We start from the raw sequence: 27541 nt of genomic DNA on the forward strand, positions 1-27541 counted from the left end.
TGCCCCCAAGCCCTTTACTGAGGGTGAGATAACTCACAGGGGGTTCTGGTGTCTTCCAGACCCTGCAGGAGTGCCTGGCCTCCCTACAGACCCTGGTAACCAGTTGTGCAGTTCCTGCCTTCTCTCCTCAGGGTACAAGAGACAACAAACGCCTTAGTAAGGCAACAGCTTTTATAAGACAGAGTAAGTGAATAGGACAAGGTGGAACAGCTTCCCAGTGCTAGAGGGCATGGCTAGATTGGGAAGGCATTCCTCCCTGTGAGGGTGGTGAGGCCCTGGCACAGGTTGCCCAGAGAAACTGTGGCTGCCCCATCCCTGGAAGTGTTCAAGGCCAGGCTGGATGGGGCTTGGAAGTGGAAAGTGTCCCTACCCATGGCACGATGATTGGAACTGGATGAGCTTTTAAGTCCCTTCCAACACAAACCATCCTGTGACTCTTTGATTAACATGGATTGCAATCAAATCTGACATCCTTCAGGTGCTGGGCACTCTGCCTGGAGGCAGTCGACAGATCTCTCTCCTTTTCTGATCCTGCGAGCTAATTCGGAAATTATCACAAGGAAACAGCTCTGTTTGTAAAGGAAGTTCCCATGAGGACTTCTTGCTGGATTTCCAGCTACAGACAAGGCCAGGAAGGTGGTCAGGATCAATGCATCCCCCCCTATACCCACAGATATTACAAATTCCAGGTTACACTAGTAATGCAGGGGCTTCTCAAGCCCCAAGTGCAGGATCCCACAGAGTGAACACTGCCTGTTCAAGGCCATTAAGTCGACTGTGATGTCGAGTGAACCTTGTGAGGGCTCATCCATCTGGGCACTGGGAGAAGTCACTCCTCCTCCCTGTGGAGCCTGGGCTCTGCTCCAGCCATGGCTCCCTGAGGATGGCTGGGTGCCAGGGCTGGGATCTGAGAGGCAGCAGTTCCTGGCCTGGGGCTGAGCCAGCATTTCCACTGTGCTGGAGGTGCCTCAGGAGCCGAGACAGGTAGATCTCACACCTGCCATCCTCACTAGTGGGGGCTTGGCTTCTCATCTCACATTCCTTTGGGCAGCAGCCTGGGCTCCTCCCAGCCCCTATGGAGGGTCTGTGTGTCCATACAATGGATCCTGGGCTCCTCCCAGCCCCTACAGAGGGTCTGTGTGTCCATACAATGGATCCTGGGCTCCTCCCAGCCCCTATGGAGGGTCTGTCGGTCTGTACAGGGGACCTTGGCCCTATGGTGGTGTGTGGGTCCAAATGGACAGTCTGTATGTCCCTATTGTGGACCCTGACTTCCCCCAGACCCCTACATAGGACCTGTGGCTCCTTACAGCAGACCCCAGCTCCCCTATGAAGGGTTTGTGGCTTCCTTTAGTGGACCCTTCTCCCCTACGGGCAGTCTGTGAGTCGGTCCCATGAATGGTCTGTAGGCCCCCATGGACATTCTGTGGGTCCCTATAGTGCTCGGAGGGTCCCATGGATGGTCTGTGGGTCTCTATGGATGGTGTTTCCCTATGGACAGTCTCTGGTTTCCTAGAGCGCTCGGAGGGTCCCACAGTTGGTCTGTGGGTCTCTATGGGCTGTCTTCCCCCTCTATGGGCGGTGTGTGGGTCCCTACAGCATTCCGTGGGTCCCTATGGCAGTCCGTGGGTCCCTACAGGGCTCTATGGGTCCTATGGACGCTTGTAGGTCCCTATGGCACTCCATGGGTCCCTACAGCGCTCTGTGGGTCCCTCTGGCAGTCCGTGGATCCCTAAAGGGCTCTGTGGGTCCCTCTGGCAGTCCGTGGATCCCTACAGCGCTCTGTGGGTCCCTCTGGCAGTCCGTGGATCCCTAAAGGGCTCCGTGGGTCCCTCTGGAAGTCCGTGGATCCCTCTGGCAGTCCGTGGATCACCCTGCCACACCGCGCGTCCCCACGGATATTCTGCGTAGCACCCTCCCCTCACGCACGCCCCGCCCACCCCGGGGTCCCGCCCCCTTTCCCGTCCCGCTCTCCCATTGGCCGGTGCCCGCGGGGGCGTGTCCCGGGCCCGGTGCGGTGCGGGCGGGGCGCGGGTGCAGCGGGGCAATGGCCGAGGCCGTGCGGGCCCCGCGCCGCCCCCGCGGCCGCGCCAAGGTAACGGGGTACGGGGGGGCGAGGAGGAGAGGGGAGGGGACGGGGCGGCGAGGGGTGTCCCGCGGCGTCCGCACGCCCTGCGACCACCGGGGTGGGTCCCGCGCCCGGCGGTGTCCGCGCCGGGCCGTGTTTACATCCGTGTTCGCGCGGCCCCTGATGGTGGAGGGAGGCAGGGAGGGGAGGTGGGGTGGAGGGGTGTACGTGTGTGTGTGTGGGGTGATGTTGTTGGTTGTTTGCTGTTTGTGTTATAAGAAGGGTTTCTGCTGCTCTGCGCTCCTAGTAACGCGGGTTTGGAGTAGCTGGCGGTGTGTGATAGGCCCGGCGCTGTGGCAGGATGTAAACAGGGTGTTTACTCTGTTGTCCCGCGGCCTCCTCAGGTGTCCCGTGTCCTGTGGGGCGGTGGGGGGAATGGGCAGCCGTGGAACTTGTCAGCATTGACGGGGTTTTAGTGTAGTGTCCTGCTGAGAGAGCTGGGGGTGTTCAGCCTGGAAAGGGAGGAGACTCCGGGAAGGCCTTGGAGCCCCTTCTAGTGCATAAAGGGGCTCCAGGAGAGCTGGAGAGGGACTCGGGACAAGGAATGGAGGGACAGGACAAGGGGGAATGGCTTCAAACTGCCAAAGGGCAGGGTTAGATGGGATATTGGGAAGGAATTGTTGGCTGTGAGGGTAGTGAGGCCCTGGCACAGGTTGCCCAGAGGAGCTGTGGCTGCCCCTGGATCCCTGGAAGTGTCCAAGGCCAGGTTGGACGGGACTTGGAACAACTTGGGATAGTGGAAGATGACCCTGCCCATGGCAGGGGGTGGAATGAGATGGTGTTTAAGGTCCCTTCCAACCCAGACTATTCTGTGATTCTGTGGTCCTACATCTCATTTGTATAGAGCTGTCTTTGAAGTGCTGACAACATGAGGCCATGTATAGCACATGACAATGCTGCTTCATCATCAGTTGGTGCTACAGTTTTTGAGGATCACTCTTCCTAGGCTTTAATGCTGTTTTAAGTGTGTTCCCTGCTCATGGTGTTAGTACTGACAGCTTTCTGAAGGCTTGATTTTCTTTACACAGAGTGTCAGTAGTTTCTTGGGAATGATCTGAGCTGAAATATCTCACCTCACAAAATAGAAGTGTTACCCTTAGCTTCTTAACCTCTTTCTTCTTGTGAACTGCACATCATAGAGCAAGGGCATTAAAGTAAAAAAAAGTTCTGTGAAAATGATGAATTTGTGGACTGGTATTGTGTAAAAAAAGGGTTAAACCTAAATGGCTGTGATTCTTGAGCCAAAGGCAAGTTAAAATTGGAGGGAAAAACAGTCCCAGGAGAGTGAGTGTGTCATTGTTTTGGTTTTGATTCAGCCCCGTGGCGTGTGCAAGGCAGTCAAACCCTAAAACTGCTGCCTCAGAGAATTGCTTCCCTGCAGGAAGGTGGTGAGTCATGGGTACCACTGGTAGTTCATTAAGGACATGTGTGTGGTGACTCCAGTCCTTGGCCCTCCCTTCCAGGTGGAATTCACCGTGAAAAAATTCAGTGGCCGTGTCACATGTGAGAACCCATAATTCTCCACAGCTGCACACGACCCATTCCTGGTGTTTCTGTTGCTATTACTGTGCTCACCTCTGTTCGTAGCCAGGCATGCCTGAGGATGCAGTTTGGGTGTCAGTCACGTTAAGGACTTTTCCATTCCCATGCCTCAGAAACAGCTGTAATCCTCTGAAAGGCTGGAATTCTTGTGAGCTGGGAGAAAGGCTGGCTCAGCTGCGGAGCTGCCAAGTGGTGGAATGGAGCCCAGGGCTTTCTGAAAATAGGAGCCCCAAAGTTAAGCTTGTGCAGCACCAGTAGCACCAGGCTGATTGAAACACAGTGAGGTGGCAAAGCCACCTGGAACTGGTGAAGAGGAGCCTTTGTGTCTGCTTATTTCTGTGGGCAGCACTCAGTTACTCCGGGTGTGTTTCCTGAAAGGTTGCAGGTGTCCTCAGAGCTTGAGGTGCCATTGATGATGTGCAAGGAGAGGAGAGTGGTCAGCCATGGGACAAGGCTAATGAACCTAGTCATCTTCCCATCCCTGGAAGTGTCCAAGGCCAGGTTGGACGGGGCTTGGAGCAACCTGGTCTAGTGGAAGGTGTCCTTGCCCATGGCAGGGGCATGGAACGAGTTGAGCTTTAAGGTCCTTTCCAAACCAAACCATTCTGTGATTATAAGCCATTATTTCTTTTTAGCTTTCTTATTTAGTTATGCAGTGCTGAGCTCATCACCTAAACTCCCTCCTACTGTAGCCAGAGAGAGGAAGTTCAGTCTGTGATTCTTTGACGTGTGACTTAAGGGTAAACCTCAGCATTCTGGTAGAACAGCAGGTTTTGCTATCATGTTAGTTCAGAACCTGATTTCTCCCATCTTCGTCCTTTCTCAGATGAAATCCCTGTTAAGGATTATGGCTTTTTTTTTTTTTTTTAATTGCCTTGGAAAGTGAGAGCTGAAAGGCACTCTGTAAAGTTTAAGTTGTTTTATCAAACAGCAGCGTTTTGGAGGAATACAGGATACTGAGAGATAAAGGGACTTTATTTTGCACAAGGACTGCAAGAGGGAACTTTGAGATTGTAGAGAGGAAAGCACCAGCACGTATTTGTGGAGTATGTGGGTCGGTACACTGTCAGAAATGTGATTCAGTGATACAGTATCCTGTGGATATTACAGACTTCGAGTTAATTGTCAGGAGATGTTTATTATGACAAGTCCCGGCTTTAAAAATTGCACTGATGTATTTTTAACCTCTCACTTGCAGCTTTAGCTGGCCTTGGAGTGAGTCAGAGCTGTTTTGTGATCAGAACTGCTTAGAGGTTTTAATACACTGGAGAACAGTCTGAAAGCAAAGCCGGAGTTGTTTCTGTTTTGTAAAGGAGCAGTGAGCATCTGTGCAGAGTAAAATTAGGCTTGAGATCAAGGTTGAGCTAGTGCCTTGTTTTGGGCTGTTTTTCATTTATGCTTTCTCTTAAGGCAAAGGCATATCAGATGTTCAGCAAAAATATATGTGACACTGTCAGCAAGTTTCTAAAACTGTCATCTTTTCCCCAGTCATGAAGGGATATTAAGAGCTTGTACTAGTTTCACCTTAGTTCTTTGTCGCATTATCTGGGCCATCCAAAACTGGAGCACCGTGACCTAACTCGTCAGTTTCACTCCTAATAAACTGGTAGGTGTACAGACACAATTTACAAATTTTTTTTGTTTTACGACTTGGCAAATGATTTACGAATTATCAACATTTTTTTTGATTTTCTGTGCTGCGCTTTGGGAAGGAGGCTATTCTACACCTTGGGCTTGGACTAGGTTTATGGGAATTATTTACACTTACACTACTCTTAATTTAAAATTGATTTACAATTTCAATGGCATTACTAAGTTTTTCAGTGTCTCTAGGGTGTATTACCCATTGAAAGTAGGTGTTTCAGTAATTGTTCAGATGTTGTGATGGTTTTAGGATGTAGTTAGGGGTTATATTGCAGACTTTGTTCTGAAACTGCTTTTTTGAAAATATTTTTCTATTCATTAAAGTGCTCTGTAAAACTTGAGATGGATCACAAACTTTTTTTTTCTGTAATACAGTGAAATGCAGTGACTCTCCTTAGAGGTCAGGGTACTGTTATGCTGATTATTTTCTATGTTAACGAAACATTCTGTCCTGTGATATTTATAGATATTTACTTACAAATGTTGAAGCATTGTGCAAGAACTGACCAAGAAAATACACACTGACAGTCAGTCTTCAAAGGGCAACTACAGAACAAAGATCTGTTTGGTATATTTGTTTTTATCTTTAATATGATGAAATTTGTTATGGGCTTTTGGAAATGTGATGTTGACAAATACTGCTTTTGGTGATGGTGGGATTTGGGATGCAAGGTGGAGAGATTCACTTGGCAGTGACACTGTTAATTTTTCTTTTTCCTAGGAAAAAAAGAAAAAAAGTACTGAAGAGTCCCAGGTACAAGAGCCTGATGATGTCTTCCTCCCTCCTCTGGCAGAAGGGCCTTCTCAAGCCAGGAAGGTGCAAGTGGAACATCCTGGAGAATTTACAGAAATTCGACTCAGAGATGAAGTAGAGGACGGGAGAACTGTAAATGATGTGTGTGACATCCCCCAGAGTCATTTACCTTCAGCAAGTGAAGGGGCTCTGACAGCGACTCTGGAGCCTCCCACGGGCGCAGAAGGGTTCAAAGCTGCTCCTTCCCATGAGGAATGTGTGGGGGATGCTGAGAAGAGTGGGAAGAGCGAGTTGGACAAACCTCACGGCCCCGTGGAGGCGGTTGCCAGTGGATCAAGAAATCCCGATGTATTGAGCAGTACCTTCCAGCCGGGTGCTGCTGGCTCCCAGACAGTGCTGGGCTTTGTGCGGGACAGGGGAGCTGAAAACATGCAAGATGCTAAAAGTCCTCTTGCTTGCTCTTCAGAGAAGCTTCCTCCCAGCACTTCCCAGCTCCCTGAGAAGTCCAAGGCACGTGTCCAGCGGCCGGGACTGAGGTCGGTCTATCCGGACCTGTCGGCTGAGCTGTCCTATGAGAGACCCACCATCATGGCAGTGAAACCCCTGCTGCACCACGAGAGGCTGTACCCAGAGCTCCCCAGCGAGCCAGAGCTGGTGCCCTTCACCAGGGAGCAGCTGAAGATCTTTGAGCCCTGCTCGTGGCTGGAGAATGTCGACTCCTATGCCGAGGAATTCGAAAGCGTGGCCCATCAGGACAGGCACGAGTTCTACGAGCTGCTCCTGAACTACATGCGCTGCAGGAAGCAGCTGCTGCTGGCTGAGGCAGAGCTGCAGGCCATGACAACTGACTGCCAAAATGTGAAGGGGAGACTGTGGACTTTCAAAGAACAGCAGAAGACTGTGCAGGTGCTGTTGCTGAAGCTGCTTTTGAACCCAAACTCTTTGGATGTGATTCCGGAAATTTAATTTTGCTTGCCGCCGAGTTTATCGTGCTTGAGATGTTTTGCCTAAAAAGAATCACAGAATGTTAAGGGTTAGAAGGGATCTTAAAGATCATCTAGTCCCAACTCCCTCTGCCGTGGCCAGGGACACCTCCCACTAGACCAGGTTGCTCAAAACCTTACCCTACCTGGCTTTGAGCACTGACAGAGTTGGGGCATCCACAGCCTCCCTGGGCAGTCTGTTCCAGTGTCTCACCACCCTCACAGTATAGAGTTTCCTCCTAATATCTAACCTAAATTTCTCCTCTTTCAATTGGTACCCATCACTCCTTGTCCTTATCACTACAGTTCTTGATGAAGAGTCCCTCTCCAGCTTCCTTGTAGACCCCCTTCAGGTACTGGAAAGCTGCTGTGAGGTCCCCACACAAGCTTCTCTTGTCAGCTCCAGCTTTCTCAACCTGTCTTTGTGGGGGAGGTGCTCCCTTCCCCTCACCAATTTTGTGGCCCTCCTCTGGACTTGCTTCAACAATTCCACATCCAGAGATTATTGCCTTTGCTTTCTGCCTCACCGCTGACCCCCAGTGTTTTAGAGTATCATCCTGCTGGGACTTTAAGGCAGTTTGTTGTTTGATTTTTAACCTCTGATGAGTGTAAGGTGGTTGGATGTGTGTTGGTGGTCCCTTTTGGGGTCAGTCTCATGTCTGCAGTCAGTCAGAATGTGCTGTGTGTGCCCAGTTCTGCCCGTGGTGTCAGATGAAGTTTGCACCACAGCATTCCAGGCAGACGGGGGGGATACGTGGTGCAGTGACTGTAGCAGTGATGTCCCATCTGACCTGCTGCCTGCAGGGACAGTTTCCATTGATGTCATTCCTGCTGTCAGAGCTGGCAGCTGCAGAGGAGCTCCAGTTGTGCTCGGGGGCAGCCTTGTTGCTCAAAGCAGAGAATGGGAGGGGTCCATCCACCTTTAGTAACTTGCTCTGTAAGTGTAGTTGTGGCTTTAGCTACTTCCAGGGTGGTAGTGGTACTCTGCCACATTTTTGTCTGCAAACTGGAGGGATTTATGGAGCTCTTTGGGGCACGCATCAGAAAAAGTTTCCCCCAGACTTGTTCTGTGTCACTTGTCTTTGGAGCTCAGCGTTGCAGTGGGAGTGAATGAAATTGTTCTGACTCTGACATCATTCAAATTGTCCAAGGGTGCTAAATACCTATGCACATGGTAGCTTTCATTGGTGTTTCTGTGAGTGCAGCTCCTCAGAGCTGAGAAACTGAACAGTTCTGAATCCTTTCCTTTTTTCTGGGGAATAACCCTGAACCTCACTGGACTCTCAGTTTAGTGGTGATCACTTTCTACACTGAAAACAATTTTGGCTTCACTGTTACATCCCCACTGGTCATCAAACACTTGGCTAAGCCTTCTACTTGCTTTATTCCATCCTGATCCACTATATATTTATTGAATTTCTTGATACCAATTTGAAATTCTTATTCTAGAATTTAGGAAACGCAGGAGTACTTTCAAGCTGTGTTTCCAAAGTGCTGGTTCTGAAGAATGTTTTCTGGGATGTTATTTATTGAAAAAGTAACAGGAATGTTATTTGTTAAAAGAATAATGGGAATGTTTTCTATCGTGGTTTTCTTGTGCTGAAGAATTAGAGATAGGGCAGAGGAAAATTGGACTCAGCTTTTGATTTCAGTTTGGGACAAAGAGTGCAGTTAATTTCTGAAAATTTTAAACATGCAGTGGGGAATTGCTGCAGATTATCAGTTCTGGGAGCTTAGAAAATATCTTGTTTCAGTGCATGTTTTAGCTTTAAAATAGCAGATCCAAGTAGTTGTGGAAAATCTATAAACTGAGAAGCAGGTGCAGTCACTGGGAGTGAGACATCTGGTTTTGTTCACATCTCTCTGTTCTGCAGAAAAGCCACTTCATGACCATTTCTAGATCTGAGTTACAGAGGTATATAGAGTTTTTTTGGAAGTCAAAGATACGAGTCTGCAGTAACCAGCAGCTCTGAGAAGTGCGAAGGATGTTCCCAAACGTTTGTCTTTCCCCTTTATGGAGCGAGGCCTTTCATGAAAGCTTTGAAATACATCGAGGAGAGGGTTATATCAGAGTTGGTTTCCTTTAAGCTTGACCCAACAGGATGGCAAAACCTCTCACATGAAATACCTGCTCTCCTTTCAGGGTGTCTGTGCAGACCAGTGCAAGGTGACGGGTCACCATCGCTACCAGACTGTGGAGCTGAACGAAGGCGTGTTGGGGGAGCTGAAGAAGCTGTTTGAGGCCAAGGCAGAGCACGTGCACCAGACCCTGGCCCTGCACTCGTACACCTCGGTGCTGTCGCGGCTCCAAGTGGAGTCCTACGTTTACAGGCTGCTCAGCAGCTCGTCCCTGCTGAGATCTGTGGCCCTTCAGCAGCAAGAACAAGGTGTGTTGGTGGTCTGGACCACTCCCCGTGGGGGTCAGGGTGCCCAGCGCCTTATTTACCTGTAGTTTTGGAGTCTTGTGGTGGGATTTCTGTGTTGGAGTGTTCCTCCTCTGATTCAAAAGCCTGTTGATCTTATGTAGGGATCCGTGAAACTTTTTTCTCACAGGAAAAATACTTCAGCTCTCTTAATTTACTCTCCTGGAGAGTGCAAACTGAACGCAGGAGTGACTTCTGTCTGAGCTGCAGACTGACACTGATTACTGTATAAAAAAATCATGTGGATGGGACACCCAGACTCCCAATCTTTTCTTGTCCAAGGCAACATATAATAGAGTGCTTTTTCCAAACTGATTGTGCACACTTCTAAAATGAGCTGGATATTTTTCCTGCTTTGCCTCCTCTTGGAAGGCCATTTGAAATCTTACAGCTGCAATACTTAGAATTATCTTTTTGTTTTTCATTCTGAGTGTTTCATTTGAGTTTGTGTCAATGTAATCTTTGGGCTAAAGTATTTCTCCTCCTCCTGCCCCAGATATTTTTTCTTCTTAGTCCTCCTCTCTTTCCACCCCACCTCCCAGATTGTTTGTATGTATAGTTAATGGTGGTTCTTACAAAGTTAATCTTGAGGGAAGGCCTTTTGTGCAAGTAACCATTGTATAGTCTTATAATTAGTGTCCAGCTCTTAATTATAAACTACTTAATTGAAGTACTCTATGTAAGTGTTCTTCTCTGACAGATTTAGCAAGCAGCTGTGTTGAAATGTCTTGGTATCTATAGATACAGAGAGCAATTTTTTATGTGGCCCCAAACCCACTACTTGCTTGTCAAAGCTTTCTAATTCTGTTCTTAATTTACAGTTTCAAAGCAGTCAGAGAATCTTTCTTCAGACTTGAGCCACTTGAAGGAATGTGTCAGTGTCCTCTTCAGCTTCACTCGCAGAGTTATTGAAGATCCTCAGTTTCAGAGTGACCTTCTCATGTGGCTTCAGAGACTGGTGAGGGAGCAGGCATGGATATATCTGATCCAACATATGGGATGAATTCAGGAGTCATTTCTGAAAGTGTTGTTGCTTCTCCCACTGTCCCATGGGCAATGATTTTTTTTTTTTTTTGTGGTTTGTTCTGCTTGAGGGACAGAATATGTTAGCAAATCTTTAGAATTGATTCCCTTGTTTGATGAAGTCATGCAGCATTAATGAGGACTGGCACCTGAGCAGCCAGTACTGCTCATTTTGGACTTCATTATGCTTTTGCTCATTTTGAAATTAAAACTATTCAGACTTGTCATGTTTGAGAAACTTATGTTCTTGCTGATTTATAAACAAATTAATAAATTATAATAATAAATAATAAATAGTAAATTTTAATGCAGTTGTAGAAAAATTAATTGTTTTACACCAAATAAAACAGTTTGTGGCTCATAAGCCAAGCAAACAGACTCTTAAATGTTGTTCTCCTGTAACATGCTGTGAAAGTTGAGGTTTGTTAGAAAACATGGGAAAAGAAATGAACAAACAGTATTACTCTGGTTAGCAAGACTATAAAGAAATTAACTTTGAAATTATTTACATGATTCCAATACACTTCCCTATAGGGTTCTGTGCTACAAAGAATTGGCTGTCCAGGTGACCATCTCTTCCTCTTCAACCACATCCTTCGGTGTCCAGCTGGGATCAGCGAGTGGGCTTGTCCATTCATTCAGGTGTGAATGTTTAATTCTTTATTGTCAGAAAGTGGGAGTGGGAGAGGGTGAGAGAGGAGAGTGTCTCCTGCCTAGTCAGTCCCTCATGACTGACACTCCTTCCTGGTGTGTGGAATCGTGGTGATGTCGAGGCGTTTGTCGGGGGATGAATTTAGCCCTGATAGCCCAACCCTGTGCAGGTTAACAGGGGAGCACACTTCACTCTTGACTAGAGAGATTCCAGGAAAGAGAGTCAAGGGCTTGCCATGGGCCTCAGAAGGCCTCCTGCACCAGGTTTTGGGATTGTTCTCCAAGAAGTTGAAAGAATATTTAGACTTGAAGCAGCAGCTGTATATGAGACAAGTGAGATTGGAGGCAGTTCTGTGATGTGTAAGGGATGAAGAAGAACAGAGTTTTTATCCTACACATGGAAATGGGATTGGTTTCACTGCAAAGTTTATTAATTGGTTTCAGGGGCAGAGGAAAGGGTTCCATTTGTATAGATCAGAGGAAGTGCACATATCCAAAGGCACCGGGGCATTCTTTTCAAAGAACATATTTGCTCCTCCAAGAGGAGAAAATGTTGGAAATCTAGCCAGAGAAAAAGGACTGGAATTGCACTAACAGGAAAGGCAAATGGTGCAACGAAAGCATTGAATAGAGTCATTTAGGTTGGAAAAACCCCTTGATATCATTGAGCCCAATCATTAACCTAACATGGTAGGATCCCAACTTCCCCTGTGCTCAATGTCTGAATTCCCCCTGGTGCCCAGACCTTCATGTGGAACAAAGAGAGGCGTTTTCTTTCTTTGCGGTGGTTTTTTTTTTTTTTTTTTTTTTTTCCCCCTCCTGTAATTTTTATAAGTATTTCTTTTGGACAAGTCACAATATTCTTCCATGGCAATACTTCATCCAGTGTATGGGTGCTGTCTTTTATGGGTATGTTTCAGTCTTAACAAAATGCGAGGGAGAAATGTGAATTTCTCTGCTAAAACTAATTTGCCCTTTGTTTTACTTATTTGGATTTACTTAAGATTTTTGCATTTAATTTCAGATCAAAGTCTTGGATAACCCGTCAGGCGTCTTTCATTTCATGCAGTCTCTTGCCTTGCTTATGTCCCCTGTCAAGTGAGTATGAACATGCTTTTACAAATATGTTCTGATTATTTAAGAGTAGAAAATGTGACACACAATCTACTTGTAAAAACTCTGGAAGTTCATTGCAGGCAAAGTCATAAAAGCAGGCACAAGTAGAGTCACAGTTTAATTCAAACTCTGTTTACTCATTCATCTTAAAATTCAGCCTTGGCAATACCTTCTCCTGCTGTACACAGTGGGATGCAGCTTGCTTTCAGCTGTGAAACAGCTTGTGAACACTGACAGACCTGCAGATTTTTTTGCTGTGACTTCTGAAATAGATCTGGCTTTGCATGGTGGCCTGTTCTGTCTCTGCAACGGAACCCCCTGAGTAAAGGTGCTAAGCTGGTATAAACACTGGCTGGGCTTCTTCATTTATTCTTCATCTCTCCTTTTTTTTTTTTCATGCTTCAGATAAAATGTATAACCTACGTCTCCCACTGCTCAAATTTTAGGGTCAAAGAATCAAATTGCTGGTATTTGGGGTTTTTGTTGTGATCTTGAAAGTCTGGCCCTGAGTTAAGTGGAGTCTGTTTATTGGAGGCTGTTATTTTCAACAGTTTTATTTTCACATTTACCTTTTAGAGCTACCTGGGGAAACCAGTGTATTCTGAGGGGTTGTGGGATATGTGTTGCCAGAGCGTTTTGATGCTTCTGTTTTGAACAAGGACTGACTTAATGTGTCTGGGGTGATGCTCTCAGCTGTTGATACCAGAACTCAGAGCCTGCACATTGTCTGTACTTACTGGTAAAGGAGCTGAGTCTGGTCTGTTACAACTCCTGCATGTCAGGAACAAGTTTGAATTCTGAATTTGGTTTACGAGTATGAATTTGGTTTATCAATATCTTAGAAGTTGTATTTAATTTTTAATACATTCATGTTATCAGCGTGTAAGTTCAAGGAGATCAGGAAGGTGCTGCCACTCTGAAGTTCTGTGGCACTGCTTGCAGAGTTCTGCTGGTACATTCCAGGTTCAAATTGTAGCATCTGACTTCCATCTAACTTTTTATATAACCTTTCTGTACGTTAGGCTGGTTTGTCTGAACAGCTAGGGATTTATACAGATTACAGTCTGAAAACTAGCATCCCAGTCTTAAGGTGGTCTAACACATGGAACTTAAACTGGATTGATTTGAGGCAACTCTTTCAGGGAGGGTCTTAAGTTGTGGTAGCTCAGCTTACATAGGACCAGTCTTAGGAAAACATGTGTGGTGTCCAGCTAATGCAGCTTTGAAGTTATAGTGTGGAGCTGGCCTGCACCATCCTACTTGCTATTGATTCATCAGGTGATTATCCTTAAATATTGTAGAGTATCTCTTCTGAAAGATGATATTCTTCTTTTAGTTTTTTTTTAAAACATCATTTTTCTTACACGTCAGCAAGAAGAGTGACATTTCTTGCATATTTAAATGACCTTGCTGTACAGGGCTGAGAGTCATTTATGTTCTCCTGAATACTTGGAAGATAATTTACTGAAGGTGTGAGTCTCTGAGGATGTCAGGTTATCAGAGAGTCATTCACAATCACAGAATTATTCAGGTTGGAAAAGACCTTTAAGATCATTGGGTCCAGCTGTTAACCCAGGACCACGGTGTTTGCTGCTAAACCATGTCCCAGGTGCCAACATCCACATGTTTTTTGAACACTTGAAGGGATGGTGACTCTGCCACTGCCCTGGACAGTCTGTTGCAGTGCCTGACCACCCTATCCATGAAAAAATTTTCCCTAATATCAAATCTAAACCTCCCTTGTTTCAACTTGAGGCCGTTTCTTACTCTTTCACTTGTAATTTGGGAGCAGAGCCCAATTCCCATCCAGCTCACCCCTCCTGTCAGGGAGTTGCAGAGCCAGAAGGTCCCCCCTGAGCCTCCTTTTCTCCAGGATGAGCCCCCCCAGCTCCCTCAGCCACTCCTGCTGCTCCAGCCCCTTCCCCAGCTCCGTTCCCTTCCCTGCACACGCTCCAGCCCCTCAATGTCTCTCTTGTCTGAGGGCCCAGAACTGCCCCAGCACTGGAGGGGCCTCAGCAGTGCCAGCACAGGGAGGGCACTGCCCTGGCCCTGCTGCCACATCACGGCTGGGACAGCCCTGGGACCATTGGCCTCCTGCCCCCCTGGGCACACCTGGGCTCGTGTCCAGCCGCTGCCACCAGCACCCGCAGGGCCTTTTCTGCTTGGGCAGCTTCCTGCTGCGCTTGTTAGTTTCTCATGCTTGTATCTGGTTTTTGGTTAAAGATGACTGAATTCAGAGTTTTTGATTTTCTACATTTTTTTACACTTGATTTTTCACTTTAAACCAGAAATCGTGTGGACTTCATGTGCCATATGAAACCAAGTGAAAGGAAAAGTTCCTCTTCATCTGGGAAGGAATCTGGGAACTGGACCCTGGTAGATGAAGGAGGAGAAGAGGTACAGCAGATGACTTCCTTTTGTTTCTCTTTTTTTCCTTTTACAGTTTTACTCAAGGTTATTGATCCTTGTGAAACAGATGAAGAAAAACTGGCTTTTTAAGTTAAAAAGCATGATTTGAAATTTACTTCTGTTTTACTCTGCTTTTATCCCTGTAGAGCGTGGAGCTTCCTAGAATGGGTATTAACAGATAGAATTCAAAACGTTTGGGTTACTGCTTTCAAAACTGTAATTAATACAGTAGCGAGGCACTTTTACCATTGGTTTTATTGTGAACCTACTGAAAGCACCTGTGTTTGTGTGTAGGATGAGGATCCTGAAACAAGCTGGATTCTGCTTTCAGAAGATGACTTGATTGCTCTGTTGTCACAGTTTCCATTCCATGAACTCTTTCAGCAGTTCCTCGGGTTTAAGTCTGGAGGTAAATCAGTTGCTAAAGAGTTATTCTTAATTTTGCTTGTGCTAATCGTATTAATGACTACCACTGCCAAGAATGCTGCTGCATTTTGAGACTCTGAGTGAAGAAATAATGAGCCTGAGCAACAACTCACAGGCTAAATAAATAGATGAGATGCAAGTATATATGGAAGGGTATATATGAATTAAAAACGTACAACATTACTAGCATGCACAACATTGGAATCCTTTCCCTGAGTTTGGATCTGGTTGGTAGTTAACTCCCAAAAGTGCTTCCAGAACTGTTTTCCCCCTTGCCTTTTAGCTGTAATCTTACTGTGATTTTTCTCGATTTTTTTTTTTTTTTTTTTTTTTGCAAAATCTTTGGTCAAGTGCATGAAGATAATTTCTTGCTGGAAGTCTCTTATAACCTGCATAGTTTGTTTGTATTTTGATACTTAACAGGTGTTATTGTTCATTTCATAAACAAAAACGTACATTTCAATTCACTATAAAGCTGGCAAATAATGCACTATTTGCCAGCCATATAGTGAATGGTTGCTTTGAGTGCTTCTTAAGTTATTTAAAAAACCAAAACTTACACTCTTTTTTTTTTTTTGTCTTATTTTTCTGTCTTTGTCTTAGGTGCTTATTTTCCTGAGAAAACAACTCCCCAGGAGATGATGAAGATTTTTGCCTTTGCAAACTCCTTAGTGGAACTTCTGTCTGCAGGGTTAGAAACATTTAACAGAGCACGGTACCGGCAGTTTGTGAAGAGAATTGGTCATCTCATCAAGTAAGAGAACATTTCCTCTGTGATGTGACTCAGTTTGTTTCATACAGCCTGGTTTAAAGTTCAGAGCTGCTAAAAAACCCCCTCGAACCAACCATCAAACAACCAAAAAAACCAAAGTAAATATAATCAAGACCTAAAAGTTGCTCTTTATTTTTAAATCTCTGTCAGTCCCTTACTATGGCTTCTAGGAGCATGTTCTCAACAGGCAATACAGTTAAATTGGTAACAAAATCCTTTTTTCTTCTTGTGTTATGTGAGCAGTAACTTTCTCAGTATAATTTTTCTTGAATGAGCTTTCTGCATGTACTGCCATTTCCTTGTGTAAGGAAATGGCAGTCATTAAGGCTCTGAAGGTCACACGCAAATTCATTTGGTATAACAGGATAATTTGCATTGTTTGCCTGCAAAAGTAAGGAAGGAGAATGCAGAAATTTTAGATTAATGGAATTTCTACAGAAATCTCTGGAAGGCAGAGGGCAAAAGGTTGGCTGTGTCTCTTGTGACCCGACTCTGTTCTAGTTGACCTTGTCTGTGTTTTCATGTGGTGATGACATACTTAATGATCCCCCTTTGACTTTGTTTGTTCTGCTGTGTAGGATGACTCTTTGTCATGTGAGTGACCACTGGGCCCAGTATGTTAGTGCCAACAGACAATATGGATCAGTAGCACATCCCTACTCTCTGGAAAAATTGCAACTGGAGTTTGATGAACTGTTTTTTAGGGCTGTTCTACATGTTTTGAAGGCCAAAAGGTGGGTTGTCCCATGTAATTCATACTGACTGCATCTTGGAGGAGTTAGATATTTGAAACTGGGATTTGGAGTAGCTTTAAACGCTTAAATGGTTTAGACAAGGCTGAAATACGTAGGATTTTTTCAGTGCATTGGTAGCATCAAGATGGGGAGGAATTATGCCATTGATTGTAGCACCTGGCAGAAGCTCTGAGGACTTGCTCAGTTCAGAATGATGTTAACTCAGAATTTGAGGTGCTAATACACATCCTCACATTCCCAGTTCTGTTGTATAGCAGAAATGTGTGCATAGGTCTCCTTTTCAAATGTTGGGATTTGTCAGGGTGAAACTGTTTCTAATTGCCTCTTCAAATCCAACAGGTTGGGAGTCTGGTTGTTCATGTCCGAGATGCCTTATGGAACACTATCCAGCAACATGCTTTGGAGGCTCTTCTTTGTCATGCACTGTGCTGAGAACGAGCACCTGGAAAAGCTCTGCTCTGCTCTGCAACCTGCTGACTGCAAGGAAAGGCTCAAAGGTAAAATTCCTACACACAGGACTGCTACTAATCCATTCAGCTACTGCTGCACCAGCTGTGGGTTTAATTCTTTGCAGGTTGCGTTGTCAAATACACCCTCAACAGCATGTCTGGTCCAGTGGCCTTAGAAATGTCTTGGGCAGTTCATGGTTTTCCAGTACTCCTTTGCCCAGACTCTTATTTTAACAGCAATTTTCAGATCTACTGTCCATTTATTTTTCTCTCTGGCTGCTTCAGAGCTGCAAGAGTGCCATGCAGTAGGTACATCTTGTGTATTCTTGTACCACTTCTCATCTTGACCTTCAGAAGTATTTGGAGAACGAGGTTTAAACGCTAAAATAGAGAATTCTGTATCACTTAGTGTTAGTTTGGTAGTTTTTTGATTGGGTTTGTTTGTTTGTTTGTTGGTTTCTTTTGTGTGTTTGTTTTTTTTTTTTTTTTTTTTTTTTTTTGGTGAGCTAACTGTTGAGCTCTTGACAGTAAAATAACATTTTTTTAGAGTTTCCATTTTTTCCCCCCCTAAACCTCCTAGTTTTGGCTTCAGTAAGTTGCATTGTGGGAGATCTGCTAGTCTTCCACAAGTATGTGTTTCCCTTATCTCAAGCCTTCTTTTGACGCGTTTCTTGTCCTAAATGGCACCTTTTCTTTCTATTTCCTCTTACCTTCTGTCCTGTGTTGATCTCCACAGTGACTGTAGTGGCTTAAGCTGTAGCAGAGTTGTTTAGAGGCCAGCTGGAATGCTACTTTCCCTTTGCTGCTGCCTTCATGGAAAATATTTCGGGACTTGACTGACAGGGGGACAAGTAAACAAAGCAGGAACTCCCTACTTCACAACCTCTTTGCTGTCTTGTGGGAGAGCAAATCTCATTCTTGCCAGTTGTACTTTTCAGCTGGCTGGTAGGCCAAGTGGCTGTTTTGGTGGAGAAGCAGAAGAAAATGGTGATCTTGAGAGGTCACTGAGTGTCCTGACTCTGTGCAAGCTCAACTAACATTTAAGGCAATTTACACGGAGTGGGAGAGAGGTATCAGCACTGTAGTTGTGTGCACTTGATGAAGTGCTGATCTGATTAGCACTTTGCAGCCAAAACAGCAACAGTAACACTGTTTCAGTAGAATGTCTTTATTTTTCTTTTTGCTGTACAATTTTTACTGCATCTCAAAGAGAATGTAGTATGATGCTGTGAGTTGCAGTAACAAACACTGATTTATTTTAAAAATTATTATTTTTTCAGGCATTATTTTGCTTCTAGGTAACTTTTTTTGTTTTTAATTCCCTGGTATGCTGATGCAGGATATTTTTATCCTCTTCATTCTCCCCAGTGGGTGATGTCAGCACAATGCTGTTTTTCACCAGTGTCTAGACAGGGAATATCAACAGTTCTTTCAGTGAAATCCATCTAATCTTCTGAAATACCTTCTTTTGACTGACATCAATATAATGCTTAATTTACTGTAATTAATACCCTGGAAGACCATGACATTAACATTCCCTTGGGAGAGAACCTTTTTTATTGATTTTCCTTCACAAATTAAGCTTGAGAAAAGAGTGGTGAATCTACAGCAAGCCTGGGTAATTGATGGAAGCTTAAGCTTACATATGTAGAGGTGGGAGCATAGTTGCTTTTAAGGAATAGTCAGAAATTGCTTGATGAAATGGAGTGCTGTGAGGGAGCTGAACTTACCAGGACAACCTCTGGACTATGGACATATCAGGTATAATAAAATACCCCCATGGGGAATTAAGGAAAATCCAGTTACTTGAGGTATTCTTGAGTATGCTAATAAACTGGATATCATGTTTTCATTGACAAGCAGTGACCAAGTAGTTTCTCCTTGATATTTCAGACCTGTGTGATTACAAGCATGTGTTCTCTTAAGTTTTATAAATGTAAGATGAACAGTTTTGTCTTTGTTTCCATTGCAAATGACTGTGAGAACCTGATGAACAGCACTTACTCAGAGAGGCTGTGGCTGCCCTGTCCCTGGAAGTGTTCAAAGGCTGCTTAAATGGGGACCTGGGCAACCTGTTCCAGTGAGTGGCATCCCTGCCAATGGCAAGGGGTTGGAACCAGGTGATCCTTAAGGCCTCTTCTAAGCCAGACTGTTCTAGGATTCTAGGATAGTCAGTTTCCCTGCTGCCAGTAGCAAGATTTGAGGAGCCACTGATTTTTAGGGTGTCTCTAAACTTGAATTGTAGTGTGGTCTGAGGAAGAGAATTGGCTCAGTTGGCAAGTGCGTGGTGAAAATGTGGTGGCCCCACTGTGAGATGACAGGATTTAAGTGGAGGATGACAGGATTTCTTGCCTTGTTCCTTTTCCCCATCCTTCAGTCTCAGGCAATGGAGCCCACAGACAACCCCTTCCCCATGCTGTGGGTCACTGTGCTGTGCCTTTAGATACAGTAATGGCATGGTCATTTTTTTTCATGTCCTTCTGCATTACCCTAAAAAAACCTGCAAACAACAAGAGAACGCAAGTCTCTGTAACTTCTGCCATAAGGATGAAATATAACATTAGGAGAGGGAGGCTGATGGATGAGACATCTCCTCTGTGTCTACTGGATCTACCAGGAGCGTAGTTTATCTTACTGTATGGAAAAACTGTTCCTTAAATTGCACAATCCTCCAGCCTGCTGTTCATGAGGTGCCTTGCCTGTACAAGCCTGACCTTCTCAGGTTGAGGTACAGTTGCAAAATTCTTGAAAGCCCTTAAAATAGACTGTAACTTAAGTGCAAGTGTTTAATCACAAGCCCACTGAGCACGTACCTGTACAGGTTGGGTAGCTGAGTGCCACAATAAGTGCTTTTTCTGTATATTCCACTGCTGCTATGGTAAAATCACTGTAAACAGTGCTTACTGGCATGCTGTGCTTCAGAGGAGGCAGACCATTCTCCAAACCTTTTTGCAGCTCAAGTGCTGCTTTCAGTCCTTGCTTTGCTGCAGAGATTCTATTTAGTTATATGTTGTTTTAATTTAAAATTATTTTACTTTAAATAAAATATTTTAATATTATTTAATTTTAAGTTATTTTAAAGCCCCGTGGAGGTTTCCTTGTACCCTTACCTTCCTGTTGTCCCCCACCCTTAGGAAAGGAATATTTATTTGTGTTTGGCACCATCTCAGTCGGGTTTAAAGAGGAAACCTGCCTTGAATTTGAGCGAAAGCATCTCTTAGCCTTCCTTCCTGTGCAGCTTCAGTTATCTTTTTTCAGAGATATACTCCAAACAAGTGCACCCAGTACTTTTTCTTGTATTAAATTTGAGAAATTGAGTCTCGCCTTTCCTTGTAACTCTTAGGCATAATCTAAGCCCAGGACAAAATACTTGCAGTATTTTTATTTGTAATCGGCATAGAATGATCTCCCCAGTTTAATTACTGCTTGAGATCATGGGATGTGAAATGGGCAATGTCTCTCAACTTGATCAAAACCTCTCTGCTGTGCCTGGATGGATTGAGTTTTAATCTCCTGGCCGTGTCCTGATTAAAACTAGAATCCTTTCATATAATTTGGGCTTAATCTGTGGAATTAATTGCTCTAGTAAGTAATGGAAGCCAAAACTGTGATACTGTTTTTAAAAAGCAGAAAGATTCAAGCAGTTCTTCCTGTGGATAACTGACATGGCATAGTTAAAATAATATTAAAAATTGAATTCCAGCCACTCCTGAAGAGAGGTTACTAATTTACAAGACTCCAGTGATTATAATTCCTTTGTTACTGGTTCCTTCTCTGGGACTGGAGTGTAAGTAAGTGTATAAATGTTGGTATCTGTCCTATAACACTTCTTTTATCGTGTTTCTTTCACTTGATTTTTTTTTTTTTCCCCTAGACCCACAGCACCTCGAAAATTTTGAAAAGTATCTCCAGTCAATGAACTGCTCAGAAGAAATCTGTCTGCTCACCACATTTGCTCAGATGGCACAAACCAAACGGGCTGATGTTGATGAGGATTTTATCAAAATCATTGTTCTGGAGATATATGAGGTGAGTGATGTTACTGTTAGTGATGTCTCCATTCAGGAGAAGGATGGAAGTGCTCTTTCCATTTCTAACAGTGGAAGGTGTGGAACTTTCTTGGCTTCTGTTGTTTATTCTACCATGGAACTAAGAAAGGGCTACTTCTGAGATTTATAATCTGGCACTGAATTAAAATAGCCTGAAGGACTTGTTTTTTATTTCTGGGAAAAAGACAAGCTTTTCTGTAAACAAATCCAGAATGAAACAAATGAAGAAAAATGGGTGTTTTTTTTGTGTTGTTTTATTTTTCTGATGCAGATCTAACCTGTAGCTCTGAACTTCCTTGTGTGGTGTTTTTTCTGTTGTGGTCTCTAGATTTTGGCAGTAATTTTTTTAGTGTGTTGTGGTGTTGTGCTTAATTTTGGACTTTGTGTTTAGCACTGTGACATAGCAGTTTCTTTGTCTTTTGGGGCAATCATTTTCATTTTAATATTGGCATTTATGAGTAATCTTTGTGCACGATGACCAGTTACTGAGCAATTCAGTTCTCTGTTTTCCAAAAGACATTTTATTTCAATGCCAGTGAAGGTCAGCCAAGACCAGTAACTTCTTCCTGCTCATATTCCCAGGTGTCCTATGTTAGCCTTTCCACAAGAGAGACTTTTTCCAAAGTCGGTCGAGAACTCTTGGGAGCCATTGCCAGCATCCACACAGAGATTATTTCCATACTGCTGGATCGAATTAGAGAGACCATTGAGAAGGTTGGGATGGTAAGTGACAATGTCCATCATTTAAAGCAGTTAAAACTAGAGGCCATAACCAGACTGTGTCACAAGATATGTCTTGGCATGAATGGATTGTGTAAAGACCTGTCTGTGGGGTTTTTTGGTTGTTCCACTCTTTAAGACAGAAGGGCATAATGCTGATTATTGTGTTGAGTCCTCATTATCCTTTTTTTTTCTGTCCTCAAAGGTTTCCTTGTACCTGTTTAAAGAGCTGCCATTGTACCTGTGGAAGCCTTCTCCATCTGAGATAGCGCTGATTCGTGACTGGTTATTAAATTACAGCCTGACAACAGTGGAGAACAAGCTTGCCTGCATTATCCTGGAAGGGCTGAACTGGGGATTTGGGGAGCAGGTATGTACTGAAAACAGTTTTGAAAACTCCTCAGTTTTTCAGAGCAAAAGCTTTACTCAACTTGGGATTAGAAATGAACTGGGAAACAGTTAATTACGTGCTTTATATAATGTCTGTGCACTTAATAGCACAGGATGGGAACTTCACAGTAATTTTGTAACGTTCTGCTCATGCTGCTTTCTTGTAGCTGAGATTAAAAGAGACATTTAAGCGAGAGTTTCCTCTCTCTAAACAAGAGGAAACAGCTGACAGGACAATTTTTATGATTAAGATTAAGATGCCTGTGGCTGTAGAAATAGAGGAATCTTCCAAGGAATGTGTAGGAGACTGGTGTGGCTGTAGTTTGCATGCTGGTATCCAGGTATGTCTTTCACAATGCAAGAAAACTAATGATTGAAATGAAAAATTTCAGAACCCTGAGCGTTATTTAAATGATTAGAAATTGGTCCATATATTGGGTTACTCCAGGAGCTCCATCAGTTCAGGATCCACTCGAAGGTAAATGTTATTTTAGAGAGAAACAGAAATAGATTGGGGAAAAAAAATCCTGTTGTCTGTGTTCTGTGATCCATTTTAGCATTGCAGCCTGGGCATTTGGTCATTCTGAACTCTTCTCTTTGCTGTGTTGATGCTTGTACAAAAATATTGACTTTTTCTCCCTGTTTCTTGATGACATGTGAAGAAAAAGGGAAAACGTAGGGAAAATGAACAGAAAGTTCTTTGCTGTGCAGTAACAGGGCCATGTCTGTGCCTTTTGATATGGAGAAAAACAGTTCTGTAATGTGGCAGTTGATAAGATACTGTGTTTTCATACAAAAAACATGGTGATGTGGTTTGGGTTTGCTTTTAAAGGGAAGAATTCCAGTTTCTGTGTTACGTAATTTAAAATGGCATCTATGGATTTTTGGATTAATTGCTATAAATTCATGAAATGCACATGGAAAGTGATTGTGATCAACATTTTTTTTTTTTTTTAAATAATCTATCTGTGTATTGCCCATTGTGAGCCCAGAATTATTAAACGTTGGGCTGAATTTTTCTTATGGGCAAGATTTTGCCTGGATATCGCAATATTTGATTTGAACTGTCAGAAGGAGATTAAGATTTATTTCCCTGTAGTGCAACTGTATGATACAGTTGTAGAGACCTTTTAAAATGACATAAAGTTTTGTGTTCTGATTCTGTATTTAGCAGACTGCTCTTTATCTGGATCCAGCTGTCCATTCTGAAGTTGCATTGATGGTCCTGGAAGCGTATCAGAAATATCTCTCCCAGAAACCCTATGCTGGGCTGCTTTCTGAAAGCATAAAGCAGGTATCCCTTCTTCAGAATTACAGGGAATAGCTTATGGATGGTGATAATCAGGAAAAACTGCAAGTCAAGACCTTGTTTTCTTTCTTTTATTTTTTTTCAAGATGTTCTATCTCGATCCTGCTAGAATACCATAACATACCAACATTCAGTATTGTCTGAATGTCAGAGCTATCTGAAAACAGCTATTAGGCTTATGTGGAACATCTGTATGAGAATCATAAAATCATAGAATGGTTTGGGTTGGAAAGGACCTTAAAGATCATCTGTACCACGGGCAAGGACTATCCCAGGTTGCTCCAAGCCCTGTCCAACCTGGCCTTGGACATTCCCAGGGATGGGGCAGCCACAGCTTCTCTGGGCAACCCGTGCCACGGCCTCACCACCCTCACAGGGAAGAATTTCTTCCCAATGTCCCATCTAACCCTGCCCTATGTCAGTAAGAAGCCATTCCTGCTTGTCCTGTCACTCCAGGCCCTTGTAAATATTCTCTCTCCATGTTTCTTGAAATAGACATTTTAATTTTAACCCCTATGTAGATCTGTAGTTGAATAGTCACAAAGTGGAGCAGAAGAGACATCCTCCCTGTGATTCCAACTCTCTTAGTATTACCTTATTTGAAGACTCAGATGTTAATCCCTTTAGAAGCTTTTCAGTCAGTGCTGTGTGACCTGAACACCCCACAAACGTTTGTTACGTTGATTTTGCAGCACGTCGGTCACTGAGGAAGGGATAGCTCCAAGTTACAGAAGGGGAATGGAAGGATAGAAAGATCAGGATTAAAAAACCCCCCTATTTTCATTGTTCAATCCAAGATACTTCTATTTATTTATTCAGAGCTTTTAACATTGTGCTGTACTTTGTCTTCTCAGTATTTCTTGTACAGTGTTTCCCCCTCCCACATGCTTTTCCCCGCCGTGTTTTCTTCCCATACTCTTCATGTTCCTTGTTCTCTCTGCTCTTTTCTGACTTGCCCCTCTGCGCTACTTGACCATGGTTTGTTGTTTTGTGCCAGCTAGAGGAGTTCTCTATTTTAAGCCTATTTCAACCTCGGCTGCCACTTGTATTAGGGAATCTGTCCTGACTTGCCTGAGCTCGTAACTGGAATTAGAGAGAAAATAGTGCTTAGGTTTTTGTACCCCCATTCTGAGAGGGTGAAATGCCTGCATTGCCTCCCAGCTCTGCAATTTACACTACTGTCAGAGCATGTACAATATTTTGTTTTCCCCAAGGTTTATAATTCTTTCTGATCTAGACAGGATCTTCATGACTACAGGCACATGTATGTGGCACAGACTCTGCCTGTCCACATTACAGACTTCTTTCTAAGGAGAGGCTGCTAGGTTTTAGTTTGCTTTTTTTTTTTTTTTTGACATATGCTGCTTTTTTTACACTAGCTGTCCTAAACGTTGTAAACATTGTGGAAGGTTGTTGCGTGGCTTTCTTTTTTCAGTAGTAAAATCAAAATTCAATCCAAGATCCACATCCAGCTGGGAAAAATCTAGGCAAACAGTGTTAAGTTGACAGCCTTTACTAAAAATGATGGGAGGGGTAGGGAGAGGAGGTGGAAATCAAGGCAATAGGAACTGAGCGTTTAGATAAACTACGTGGTGTGTCTAAAGAATAACTATGGCTGGTCTGATCATAGAATTGTAGAAGGTTTGGGTTGGAAGGGACCCCAGAGATCATCTAGTGCCAGTTCCTGTGTCACAGTGTTGTGATAGAAGAGCAGGCCCATCCGAGCTGCCCCAAGTCACCGACTGGAGCCACCTGTGCTGTATTGTTTCGTCTGTGCTCCCTCTCATTTCTGCTCCTGCTGCTCTGTCCCAGGTCTCCTACTTAGCCAGCATTGTTCGTTACGGAGAAACACCGGAGACTTCCTTCAACCAGTGGGCTTGGAGTTTGATTCTGAGGCTGAAGCTGCACAGGAACGACCGGGGGGTGCAGCAGGGCGGGCAGCCCGTGCCCGTGTGCGACAGCGCGCTCGACGCGGCCGAGTCGGTCGCGCTGCACCCCCTGCTCAAGGCTGTGAAAGCAAACATCCCCATAGGCTGCTACCTGGCACTGGCCATGACCACCCTGGGGCACAGGTGAGTGCTTCTTATGTGTTTGCCTTGGATGGGTGGCCCCAGTGACTGAGCAACCTCCCTGGTGGCGAGATGAGGGTTGTTAAAGTTCTTCATGCCTGTTTGAAGAAAAAAGGACTTGTGATGCAAGGCATTGAGGAGTCTGTTGGGGATAGTGTCTCTCTTCTGAGGAGACACTGTGGGATCTGGGCTTGTCTAGCCTAAAGAAGACTGAGAGAGGATCTCATTAATGCACGTAAACATCTCAAAGGTGGGTGTCAGACAATGGTGCCAGACTCTGTTCAGTGGTACCTAGCAATAGGATGAGGTGCAATTGCCATAAAAATTGCCACAAGAAGTTTCACCTCAACATGAGGAATAACTTCTTTATATTTAAGGTAGCAGAGCACTGGAACAGCTGCCCAGGGAGGTCGTGGAGTCTCCCTCTCTGGAGACATCCCAAACCCACCTGGATGCCTTCCTCTGTGACCTGCTCCAAGTGACCCTGCCTTGGCAGGGGGATTGGACTAGAGGATTTCCAGAGATCCCTTCCAACCCTAATTATTCTGTGATTCTGTGACTGTAGTTGGACAGAATCACAGAATCATTTAGGTTGGAAAAGACACCTGAGATCATAGAGTCCAACCTTTGACCAAACACCACCATGTCACCTAGACTAGGGCACTGAGTACCACATCCAGTTGTTTCTTGAACACCTCTGGGGATGGTGACTCCACCACCTCCCTGGTCAGCCCATTCCAATGCCTGACAACCCTTTCTGTGAAGAAATTCTTCCTGAATTCTTCTTTCAAAGAACACGATAGTTCCTTTATTTTGCTAATAGTAGTTTTTGCCTTCTGCATGTTAAGGTGAAAGTAGTCATTAGAAACAGTACAGAAACTGAGGGGTTAACAAGATTTCTCTGGACAGGAATAACTTTTAACCACACTTACTGAAAGGGCTATTCTACAGGTAATTTTTTTTAGCAAAGCTGCAGGACAGCATTCAGAAAACAGTAAGGACAAAAAGTGCATTCATATTGGGAATGATAAATAAAGAGCTTTATAGCCTTGAAACTGAACCTCATAACTGTGACTGTGTTTCAACAGTCTTAACCAGTGCTGTCAGCTCGTTTGTAGGTAAGGCTTTTGGACATAATCAAATATACTGGTTGATTAAGGTACAGAGATACACAAAATTTAACCAGTCCTTACCAGATCTGTTTTCCCTGAATCTGTGGTCTCTAATTATCTGTTATTCAAAACTTTCACTAACTTGTTTTCTATGTATAATATTGTGTTACTCTTTGAAGAGAAATTGTCTGAGTTATCTTCTCCTTCTCCAAGTCACAGCTTGATGATAAGATTATGCCATTATAGATACTTCAAAGCACTGGATTAATTTGAGACTGATATGGAGGTATTCTGGTTGAGGCTGGCAATTTTTCCATGACTTGGAGCATGAAATAAAAAACCAAAGAACCTCTTTAGTTTGTCCCCCTGTACCTTCTCGGTTTGGCCTTGCAAAAAACCATTTGATATCCTTCTCCTGTATAAACATTAACACAGGTATTAATCGCATGCAAAAAACTTAAAGCCAGTTACGTTTGTGAGCAGAAGAAACAAAGTGCTGTACAGTGTGTTTGTGACTTAATACAATATTTCATTTTCATGACCTCAGAGTAGACACAGGATTCATGTTTTGCATCTTTTTCCAATGTGCGCCTTTTCTCAGTCAGCAAAACTAATGCAATGTGCCAAACAAGTTGCTGCTACTGAGTTTTCTGGACACTTAAGAGTAGAATTTATCTCATCTGACTGTGACCATCTGAGTACCTGCTGTAAGGAAACCCTCTGAGGTTCATCTACGAGTAGTGAAGAAAGATGTGCAGCCATCCTCCAAACTGAGGAGATGTCAAAGCCAGAACATGTGAAACTCCCTTTGTGGGTT

At 44.1% G+C, this 27541-nt stretch overlaps 1 protein-coding gene across 1 annotated transcript in view; it reads left to right on the forward strand.

The window, feature by feature from the left end:
• The first annotated feature begins 2047 nt into the window (after positions 1–2047).
• EPG5 (ectopic P-granules autophagy protein 5 homolog) overlaps positions 2048–27541 on the forward strand; it is a 57787-nt gene continuing 32293 nt past the window's right edge. Inside the window, exons 1-16 of the mRNA XM_032675904.1 lie at positions 2048–2095; positions 6036–6974; positions 9195–9438; positions 10296–10432; positions 11032–11139; positions 12173–12246; positions 14553–14661; positions 14968–15082; positions 15703–15853; positions 16450–16605; positions 16966–17123; positions 20950–21104; positions 21707–21847; positions 22050–22214; positions 23406–23528; positions 25356–25615. Coding sequence (XP_032531795.1) covers positions 2048–2095; positions 6036–6974; positions 9195–9438; positions 10296–10432; positions 11032–11139; positions 12173–12246; positions 14553–14661; positions 14968–15082; positions 15703–15853; positions 16450–16605; positions 16966–17123; positions 20950–21104; positions 21707–21847; positions 22050–22214; positions 23406–23528; positions 25356–25615 — 3083 coding nt within the window. The remainder of the gene's footprint in view (positions 2096–6035; positions 6975–9194; positions 9439–10295; positions 10433–11031; positions 11140–12172; positions 12247–14552; positions 14662–14967; positions 15083–15702; positions 15854–16449; positions 16606–16965; positions 17124–20949; positions 21105–21706; positions 21848–22049; positions 22215–23405; positions 23529–25355; positions 25616–27541) is intronic.

Source organism: Chiroxiphia lanceolata, chromosome Z (genome assembly GCF_009829145.1).
Source record: "Chiroxiphia lanceolata isolate bChiLan1 chromosome Z, bChiLan1.pri, whole genome shotgun sequence".
Taxonomy (NCBI): domain Eukaryota; kingdom Metazoa; phylum Chordata; class Aves; order Passeriformes; family Pipridae; genus Chiroxiphia; species Chiroxiphia lanceolata.